Source organism: Falco punctatus, assembly GCF_963210335.1.
Source record: "Falco punctatus genome assembly, chromosome: 2".
Lineage (NCBI taxonomy): Eukaryota > Metazoa > Chordata > Aves > Falconiformes > Falconidae > Falco > Falco punctatus.
This window is the reverse complement of record NC_137581.1, coordinates 112,931,061-112,941,559: the sequence shown is the minus strand read 5'-3', so window position 1 is coordinate 112,941,559 and position 10,499 is coordinate 112,931,061. Positions and strand designations below refer to the sequence as shown.

At 43.6% G+C, this 10,499-nt stretch overlaps 1 protein-coding gene across 4 annotated transcripts in view; it reads left to right on the top strand.

The window, feature by feature from the left end:
* The window catches only part of VGLL3 (vestigial like family member 3), a 28,441-nt gene that overhangs the window by 5,351 nt on the left and 12,591 nt on the right, over window positions 1-10,499 (top strand). For 2 of the 4 annotated variants that reach the window (XM_080374665.1, XM_080374666.1), the window contains exons 2-3: window positions 4,269-4,521; window positions 9,971-10,206. In XM_080374665.1, coding sequence (XP_080230791.1) covers window positions 4,269-4,521; window positions 9,971-10,206 — 489 coding nt within the window. Of the gene's footprint in view, window positions 1-4,265; window positions 4,522-9,970; window positions 10,472-10,499 lie in introns of all 4 variants that reach the window. The other 2 variants (XM_080374664.1, XM_080374667.1) reach the window with 2 other exon arrangements.

The window sequence follows — 10,499 nt, the reverse complement described above, 5'->3', positions numbered from 1 at the left end:
TTCAGCTGGAAGTGAATTTTTTTCAATTTGTGAAGAGGAATGTTCTGACATTTTTACCAGACACCCTGGGTGAGATCCGGGACCCTTGAAGTCAGTTGGACTTTTGCCATTGGCTTTAATGTGGCCAGAATTTCACTGCATGGGAACCGTTTTGCTTGGTTCTGGATAGGCTATGTAAGAAAATAACAGGAATCTTTGAGAGGGGGGGTTGTGTGAGATTTTGGACCACATGCTTTCTTGGTCTAGAAGTGGTCAGATTTTCTCCAAAGGACAGGATGATGCTTAGCCAGCGTAAACCTTCTCTTTAATATTCCCGTATTAGTGGTGATTTGCTATTGACCTTTAGTTTCCTTTTGTTAGACAGCTTGTGGTTAAGAGTTTAAATTCTCTTTGCAAGACCCTGTTTGTGAATATATGAAATAACAAAAGTAGCGTTGGTTTAAGCCGAATTCAGCCCATGGTGTGCAGCACTATTTACTCAGAGGTTGTACCGCTCATCCTTCAGCCGTGAACTGAAGTCTGTTCTCTTAAGCTGGCATCAGGTGCTATAGACGCTGAATTTCCCTATTTCCCAGTACACTAAGCTGACTATTAATTCTGTATTCTGGGTCTTGGCCAAAATGAGCTTTTGGGTGTTTGTTTTGTTTTCTGGAGGCTGCTTAATGTCAGTCTCTAGTTTGTAAGGAAGGGAGAGGTGGATTTCATGAATATATTAAAGTATTGGTGATCTGAACATAGGCACGAAATCACACTGTGTTTGGTCAGGAAATACTCTTCATAAGATCTTACAGGTGCTTTGGCTACTTAAATATATGCCAGAACTATTCTTATGAAAAACAAAGTAAATAATCTGGGCTAGCGCAGTTTCATCAGAGACCTAACCAGGGTTTTTCTGGGAGGTGGGGGGTGGGAGTAGGTTGTTCAAGCCACCCCCCCCACCCCCCACACCCCTTATGGTGGGACAAATTCATTTAGACCTTGATCTTGCATTTAGCACTTGATGATCTCATGTACTTTTCCACTCACGCAAGTGCAGTCAGAAATGCTATGAAAAGTAAGGTCAGAACAAGTAACACGGAATTTGGGTGCAGACAGGGTGTTTAAGGGAGTGGAGGGGGAGAAAAACGTTAAAGGATGTATACAGTGGAAGGGATGTATATACATTGCATACAGGGAAAACTTACTGAGTCACTCTGTCTTGCTGTAGTCTCTTATTTAAAGAGTTCTGTAATTACAGGCTGATAATTTCATCCTGAAATACAAGTTTATTAGAACTGTGTCTGATCACAGGCTTGAGGCTGGGTTTGTTTGTTTTTTTTTAAAAGAGATAATTTAGAACTGTCATCCTTTGCAAAAAACTGTCCTCAAAACACATCTTTTCACTACAAATAACTTCAGTCCATACGCGAGGCCTTGTATGTATCCATCAGTACTGTCATGTTTTTTTACATTAAAAAAAAAAAAATATCAGATTTGGGGTTCTCAAAAGCAGCAGTTGCTCAGAGTATCTTGCAATGACTACCCATGGACTGGAGGAGAGGGAAGAGAGTTGAAATGGAAAATGAATTAGATTCTTAGGCTGTGGAAGGGGGGACATTCCTGCACTGAGAAGCGACTCTGGAGATAAGTTTTAATTTCCTGAGCTCCCAATCTTTGTATAGGAACATTGAAAGACTTCCTTCCTGATAACAAAGTCAAGCCAGGGGCTGTATTAAACGGTGTGTTTCTGTATATAATTGCATGCTTGTATATCTGTTTGCATATTTGCAGTAGAAATGCAAATAGTGTACCTGTGATCGAAGTCAACTTTTAAAGTGTTGCATGTATTCAAGCGTATACACTGCGACTGAGATGTGGTAGATCAATGTGTATTTAGACTTCTGTAAAGGATCTCTTTCGTACTTTGTCTCTACTTAAAAGAACAAAATCCAACCAAAAGCAAAAATGAAAAAAAACCCCACCCTCCTCAGGTACTGGTCTTGCATTTGTAAGAGGGACTGGGTTATGGTGTACCTTTAAGAATGAGCGAGGCACTAAGGTAGATGTGTCACAGATTTCTAATGCATGTCTTCTGTATATGCAGTGTTGTTACAACCATTTCTGTCTTGAGGTCTCATCGTTCTGTGAAGTTCACTGTGAGTGCTATCTTAGTAAGCATTTCGGAAGAACTACAAGGAGACTTTTTGTTTGCTGCTTTGTTCATAGAAGGCAAAAAGCATTTACCAAAAAAGTATAGGTCAGCCAGAATTCTGTGTTTGTGAAAATGTGTTTCAGAGCCTCAGACTATATGTTTCATTTTGACAATTTTAGTTTCTACTAAACTGTGTTAATTTGCTGTTTCCGTCTTTGGTTCTTCGCTTTTTTCTTTAAAATGAATCTCACAGTTTTTCTTTATATTTTATAGGATCTTGGGATAAACCCGTAAGTAAATAAATAAGACTGTGCTAAGCAAAGCCATGGTATAACTTGCTTTGTGAAGCACAGGTTCACCTGAATTCCAGACTATTGTCTGGATATCCCAGGTTGTAAAATAAAATTACTTACATCCCTCATTGCAGTTCATGCAACAGCATCGGAATTAAAGGTGTTACTGAGCTGTTTTATGTTTATCAACCTACTGCAATATTGCTTAGTTGCTATGAGCATTTAGTATTATAGGTTTTAATTCCACTTGCCAATAGTTATTTTTTACGGGTTGTATTTATTAAATAATCATAATTAAGTTTTAGCCCCAGAGTATCATTTTTGTGTTACAATGAGAGAATTTGTATCGGCTTATACAATTTTAGAAAGCACTAGATGTAAATACATTGATGATATACAAGATCTGAAAAAGACTTTAAATTATTTCTAAATTGGACAAGTGTATTTAGTTATAAATGGAACGTTATAGACTGTGTAGTTGTTTAACTTTTTCTATAGAACAACTTTGGAAAAAGGGAAAAAAGCCATAAACCTAAAGAGAATCTGATGGCGCTAAAGTGTTGCTAAGCCAACCATAAAAGATAAGTCAAACTTCAGTAATAAGTTGTGTAAGATAAGTAATTCTATAGAAAAGCTATGAAATACTTCGACATATGTGCTGTCGTTGTTTCGGGGTTCCTGAAGCTGCTTATGCATAAAGTCAGCTGTGGAAGTGGCTAGTGAGCTAAAAACGAGGATTCCTGCAGCTTGACTGTTGCGGGGAGATTTTTTTTTTTTCTGTGAAAACAGTTGTAAAGTGGAACATCTGAAAAATATGTTCCATGCAAAATGGATCTTCACACACATTTATTTTGACATTCAGGTTTGATTTGAGAGAGAGAGAGAGAAGATTTTGAAATAGCCATTCACAGATGGCTTGTGCGGGTTTTATTTTTTTATATGCTTCTCTGTTTTTGGTTTGGGGTGGATTTTTTTGCATATGTTTGCAGACTTGTCAATTCCCCTCTTCCCCCAGATCACATGTTTACTTTTTTATGACTTGAGTTTTTGTCCTTTTTTTCCAGAAGCTCTTGTTTAGAAAATCTAAAGAAAAAGGAAAAGGGGAAAAAAATAAAAGAAAACCACCCCAAAACAACAACAACAAAACACCCCAAACCAACCAAACAAAAAAAACCCCTCAACACCCCCCACTCCACCCCAAACCGCAGTCGCCACCCTAAGGTGTAGCTTCCTATGATACAAATTTTCTTGGCAGGGAATGAGAATGTATGGATTTTGCGAATGTTGATAATACAGTGGAAAATTTTTCAGGAAGCACCAGATTCTCCCATCTTTACGCCTTCAGCAGCGAGTGGATGTGTGGGGTGGGGAGGGCTGTGTGCTCTCGGTGGGGGGAGTGCAGCTGGCAAAGCCTGGTGCACGTACAGCTACGCGGGTGAAATGCAGGCGTTGCGTATCTGGCCACCTTTCCACAGGGCTGGACTCGACCCCTGTAGGCTTTACTAGCGGGAGTATCCTTTCCAGTTGGGAGTCAGGAGTGAATTGTTAGAGCTTGTCTGTTTTCTTTTGAAGGTATTGAATGGAAGCTGTTGCTGGTAAATTGTGATTGTGAAACGTGGCAGAGAAGCAGGTCCATCTGTATGTGAGGAATAAAATCTCTGTGGGGGGCTGGTAATCTCTTCTTTGTGAAATGGCGGTGCAGAATATCCCTGGGTTCTAGCTATCGTTACGAAATGAATATTTAACGTATTCAGTTATTTTTCTTTAAGGAAACCAGATGTTGAGCTTGCACCGAATGCCATCAGTGATACATCTCTTGTTTGTTTTGTTTTTAATCCCAGAAGAAGTTAGCTGTATACAACAAGATGCAGGAGTCTCTGGAAGTGACCCTTCCCAGCAAGCAAGAGGAGGATGAGAAAGACCAGCCTGCTGAGATGGAGTACCTTAACTCTCGCTGCGTCCTTTTCACTTACTTCCAGGGAGACATTGGTTCGGTAGTGGATGAACACTTCTCAAGAGCTTTGAGCCAAGCCAGTAGCTTCAATCCAGAAACTGCCCTTACCAAGAGCAAGGCAGGGCTAAGTCCTCTGTGGAGAGGTAAGAGGAGCAGTAACTCGCCTTCTGTGGTGTGGCTTACTCTGTCCGTGTCATGGTAACGCACATTGCATTGCAGCTGAAATTTTGCTCCTCTGTGGAGGTGGAAAAATCCCCCTCAAATTTGAAAGAACCGAGGAGCTTCTTGGGGTTGAGCGAGCTGAAGTGTTAAAGGGGGAGAAAGGTCCCAAAGGCATGGAAGAAGCAGGCGTCTCCCTCTCTTGCCATAGCCCGCGGCCCTGCCAAGGTCTGGAAGGAACGGGGCAGAGCTCACATGGCTTCGCAAACGCCTGCTGCAAGGTTGGAGGCTTATTTTTAAGCTCCAAGTGTGAAACTTGGCCTGTGAGGCAAGAGCAAAGCTGTTTGGGATGCTGGCCTTGGACGTGAGGAGACCCATGCAGCCTTCTCGAGTGACTCTGCCAGGTGATTAAGATTCATCTAAGGCTGCTTTCCAGGTGGGGAGGAGCCAGCACAGGCTGGAAGAGGCTGGGGTGCAAGCCCTGGTCCACGTGGCTGCAGCCATGTGGCGCGGCGCGTTGCAGCCCGCCCATGGGCAGAGCTCGCGGGGGAGAAGCAGCTGGTTACTGGCTTCCCACGTGTGAAATGGGGATGGTGTTACTCTGCTTCCGAGCAGAGAGTAGAAACGTGGTAGGTACTGCGAGGCATTTGCGTACTGCCGTAACGCTTGTGTCTTCTTACGCATCTAACCAACGTAACGAAGAGCAGATCTTGGCAGACGTGCTAGGCAGACCTTACAGATAAAATTTCAGAACCGGTGACGAGAAAGCCTGCTGGTAGGATGCTATTTCCATTTTGTTGAATGTGGCAGTCCGGGTAGTTCTTCAGATCCACAGCTGCATTGTTTCTTTGTGTGGACTGGCAAAGGGACAGAAACTAAGTGTCGTGAGCAATGACATTGCATCGGGTGGAGTGAGAGGGATACCGCGGGGATCCTTGTAGGGTCGGATCCTTGGGGCGTGGGGTGGGGGTGGTGTCATAGTCAGCGATGCTGAGGTGAGAGTGTGTTGATGAACATCACAGATAAGAGACAGGCAGGATTTTTGGAAACTACTGTGAAGCGAAAAATAGCACAGAAGGACTTGCTTTCCAGAAGGATGATGACAAATCCGAGGAAGTTTAAGCAAAGGTCAGCACAAGTGGCTAGGGAGCTAGAGGAATTTATGGCTTGAGCCGGGACCATTAATGTTAATAGGAAATTTTCCGTTGACTCGACTGAGAGCAGGATTGAACCTATGCTTACTAAAAAGGAGACTGGGGCATTTATAAACGGTCCAGACAGGCTATAAATGTTTCAGAGATGGGATCAAGGCGGTCCCCAGAGACCTCATGCCTACAGCGAGCCCTCCTCACCGAGCCCAGAGACGTACCGTGGGTGGGGTGGGGTGTCTCCTCTTTGGCCTCCGACATTCCCTGCCGCTTGTCCCCTGGCTCCCCACGGGATTGCACAGCCCTCCCCAGGGGCTCTGCTGGGGACACGGTGGCCTGGCGTAAGGGTTGTTCGGCCATGCTGCCTCCTGACCCGCCGTGGCCCGTACCCTCGGCAGGGAACGGAGGTCTGCATGTCCCGAACATCTTCTGGGAATAAAGTAAGGGGATATGCCCTCTGCCGTCACTGCACCTGCTGAAGCAGTGTGAAAACCCCTGGGGAGGCTGCTGGGCAGGGCCGCTTGGTTCTGCACTGTGGATGCTGAGAAAGCTGAAGGTGTTTGCTTCTCCAGAGAGGAGAAGCTGGCGAGAGTTTTCAGGCCCAAACGAGTTTCTGAAACGTGCCTGCTTGGAAAAAAGTGGGGAAGGGACGATGCTAACACCTTGGTCTTCTGGTTCATGTACAGTTGTCAAAGATGCTCGGTTACAGCAAATGGGTATGAATTTGTATCCCATTACCTAAAGAAGTTAAAACAGCATGAGCTTGAAGATCTTTTGTAAATAACCTTCATGGGCAGTTGGAATTTATGTCAATAAATTACTCAAAGATAAATTTAAAAAAAATTAAAAAAAGTTGTTGCGTTTGCAGTAGCTGTTTTGCAAGATACAGGGATTTAAACGGAAAGTGTGTGGGCAGGACTGGCTACTCAGCTCACTGTTATTTCTCCTTTACCTGAAAGGAGGGGTTAGTAATGGTTTTGGCTTTTTTCGTTGTTGTAGGGGTTTTTAGTGCGCTGATGGAAGAGCAAACTGTAATTTCATCATTAAGGTGATATTGTTTTTTTTTTTGTTTTGAAGAGGGATTTTGTTTACAGAAAATAATAGAAATACAGACAATAGAACCTGTTGTCCTGAGAAGAGCAAGTTTTTGTCTGTTCTGTGTTGAAAATACTGGTTAAAATTAACTTTGAAACTGACTTTTTATAAAATACAGCTACCTGCAACGTGTTGCAGTAACACAAACTTTGAATATTGAATTGTAGGTGTAGCTACTTGAAATCTTTACCTGAAATCTCTTGCAAGGGCTAATGAAACTAATGATATCTTGAAGCTGATGTTACCTTAACAGTATTTTTATCAGCATGTGTTTCCTAGCTGAAAGTGTTGGGGCTTTTTCTTTCCTAGATTTTGGGGTTTTTCTTTTTTTTTTTTTTTTTTCCTTTTCTTTTTCCTCCTGCCTTAACTGAGAAGTAATGTTGCACTACAGAAAATTCCATACATTGTCTTCTTTACAGCATGCGGGCTTTGGCATGGTTTCAGTGCGTGTTGGCCAGCCACCATGAACATTCGCATTAGTCACCACTTCGTGGTATTTGAGATGCTGCCATTTCCCTGCCTCCCTGCACTTAGAATAGGAAATCGTGGTAACTGTAGTGTCTTTCTTGGCAGACAATTTTTGTTAAATTCCTCCTTCCCCCCTCCTGAAAGCTGGTGGAAGCTACTCAGATTTTTTTATTGGTTTTTTTTTTACTTAAGCACAGTGCTGAAATGGCTGTTTCTCCGTTGCCATCTCCCACGGAGGCCAGGTGTCTGACATGATGCCGTCTGTAAAGATAATTGGTTGTGCTTGCTGTTTGAAAGGTGGGAAGGAAAGGAGACCCTTCAAACACCGTGGAGATATGTGGTGGTCGAGGGCTGTGGTTCAACATGGGGATGGTTCTTGTTGGTATTGCTGCATACTTGGTAGCATCCTCTGTGAGCGTTCAGGGTGGATGAACTTTCCTTGCATGTTCACATAACTTGGATAGACCCTGTCCCTCCAGTGACATGACTTGACCTTGGCCGGTGAGGCCGGCCTCTGCAGTTACTCCGTAGTGTCTCATTGGCAGTTTCTGGCGGTGGTAATGGCTTTGGGGAATGTGCACAGGTTTGAAAAACAGAGGTGACCAAACAACATGCTCTCTGTGGCCTAGACCTTCTGCATGATGGGCAAAGCCAAGCTGTTCTGCAGTCTGGGACGAATTCATATTGGCACATCCAGTGGTTTGAAGTGCTCTCTCCTTGTACAAAAGTTGTCCTGCAGATGCTTTGTGGTTTTCTGTGCTTTTTTGAAGTGACATGGCTTGGATTTAGGGCTTTGCCGTGCAGATAACAGCCGGATAGGTTCCAAAGACTCCCGATTACAGAGGTTCATTTTCCAGAATACTGGCAGTGCACTGTCAAGCTGTGCTCCTCTGTTAAGCAACGAAGAAAACAACAGGCTGCACATGAAGCAGGTTGGTTTTGCTTTTTTTTGCCAGCCCCGCTGCCAACACTGTAAGACATGTGCGTTCTCCATCTTGGCCTAATCCTTTTGAACATGGAACAATTTATGAACAAGGAACAATACTAATTTTGGAGGGGTGCTCAGGCTTCTGTAATATGCTTGAAGCTCTGTCCAGTCTTCTAGCATGAATTGCAATAGAAATATGTTGCTAAAAAAGCGCAGCCTTTTGAAGATAGCCGTATTGGAGTACAGTTCGCTAGATAAGCTTGCAGCCTCTGAAGCAGTTCTCTATGTTTCTCCGTAGTGTGTTTGTGAAGTTTATTTCCAATATCAGAATTTAATCAGGCTCAATAAACTTCCTAAACCAAAGCTAATTGAGGCAAGGAAAAATTTCTGTGATTTTAATGGATTTTAAAACAGATACATGAGTGTGCTTGTGATGCAGTCAGAAAATTCTTTTACAGTTCTTGTTTCCAAAATATTTTTGTGTAAACAAAGTTCAGAGGCAGGACCGTTTGAAGAATCAGTTCATTCTCAATGGTGTCTTCACCCAAGTCTTATTCCAGCTGCTTATTCAACAAAGTAAAACAAAAGGTCATTTAGAAAAAAATAAAAATGGTAAATGTTATATGAGGAAGAGAGGATTCCTTGCCTCATCAAATACTAAACTTCCCTGGATTTATTTCTCTGTAGGCTATTATTATGACTGTTCTTTAATCAGAGGTGAAGTCCTGTATTTTTGTGTTTCCATCTTTGACCAAAAAAACCCGCTTTTTGAGCTGAGACATACTGCATGAAGCAGTACTTTCAAACATGAGCTGGCAAGAGGATTGGGAGAATGGAGGTGCTAGTACTTCCCTACACATCAAGAACACTTAACTGCTCCTTCAAAAGAGGAATTTTTAGAATGTGATTTTGTAATGTAGAGGTAGAATCCATTATAATGTAAGTTGAGCCCTAGCTGTAAGGAGCAGCGAGTCTTTTACTTGGACAAAAACCTCTTTCAGTTACGTAGAAATTTCTGCTTGTCTGATCCTCCTGGGTACAGGGCAACATGATATATTTTATAAGTGATTAACATAAGATGCATTAGATACGACCTTTATCCCATCAAAGCATGCAGTTGGTTTGAGAAGATCTGGTATTCTTCCTTTAGCAAAATGTCTCCTGTTCTGCATTGTGATCTGCTTCTCTGTCCTCAGAGGCACTGACAGCCACAACAGCTGCCTTCCCAAATGGTGTGGTCTGCTCTGGTCAGGAGTTAGCTTCTCCTCATGATTCCTGTACCCGGGTCCTGAGAGACCTGTGACGACTCAGCCTGAAGAAGTCTTCTTGGGGAGGATCTTACCAATATGTGTAAATACCTGATGGGAGGGAATGAAGATGTGGGAGCCAGGCTCTCCTCAGCAATGCTTGCTGACAGGAGAGGCAACAGGCGTGAATTAGAAGAGAGGAAATTCTGCCCGAACACAAGAAAACGCTTTTCTTTCTTTTAATTTAAATTGTTGAGGGTTGCTAAACACTGGAACAGGTTGCCCAGAGAGGTTGTGGGGATTGGATCTCAGCCAAAATCTACTGGTCCTGGGCAACCTGCTCCAGCTGATCCCGCTTGAGCACAAGGGTTGGACTAGATGATCTCAAGAGGTTCCCTCCTACCTCAGCTGCTCTGTCAGTCTGTAATTGCTGAGGAAGCTTGAGTTCAGTGTTACAAATTTCAGAGAGTAGAAAACCATTATGGGTTTTTTGTCATTACATTTGTTGTTCAGCTTCAGTCATACTTCGTTTCTCTCCTCTCTACAGAAAGCTCAACAATTTCAAGCCAAAGGAGCAGTTTCCCAGCTTCATTTTGGACCAGCTCTTACCAGCCTCCCCCTCCACCATGCTTAAGTGGAGTACACCCCGATTTCCCCGTTACTGCACCAGGCACCTTCCCAACACCAGATCCCAGCAGCTGGCCAGGACACGGCCTTCATCAGACTGCCCCACCTCCTCCCCCTGCTGCATCTGAATCCTGGCATTATCCTTTAGCATCTCAGGTGAGCCCTTCGTATGCACACATGCATGACGTGTACATGCATCGCCATCACCCTCATCCACACATGCACCATCACCATCCCAGCTCACACCGTGACCCCCGGTATGGGTCCCTGCTGATGCCTTCAGTCCGTGCAGCCAGGATTCCTGCTCCCCAGTGTGACGTGACAAAGACGGATCCCGCTGCTGTCACCAGCGCTACCTCAGCATGGGCTGGAGCCTTTCATGGAACGGTGGACATTGTGCCAAGTTTTGGGTTTGACACAGGTAAGGTGGTTCGATTTTGTCTGTGACT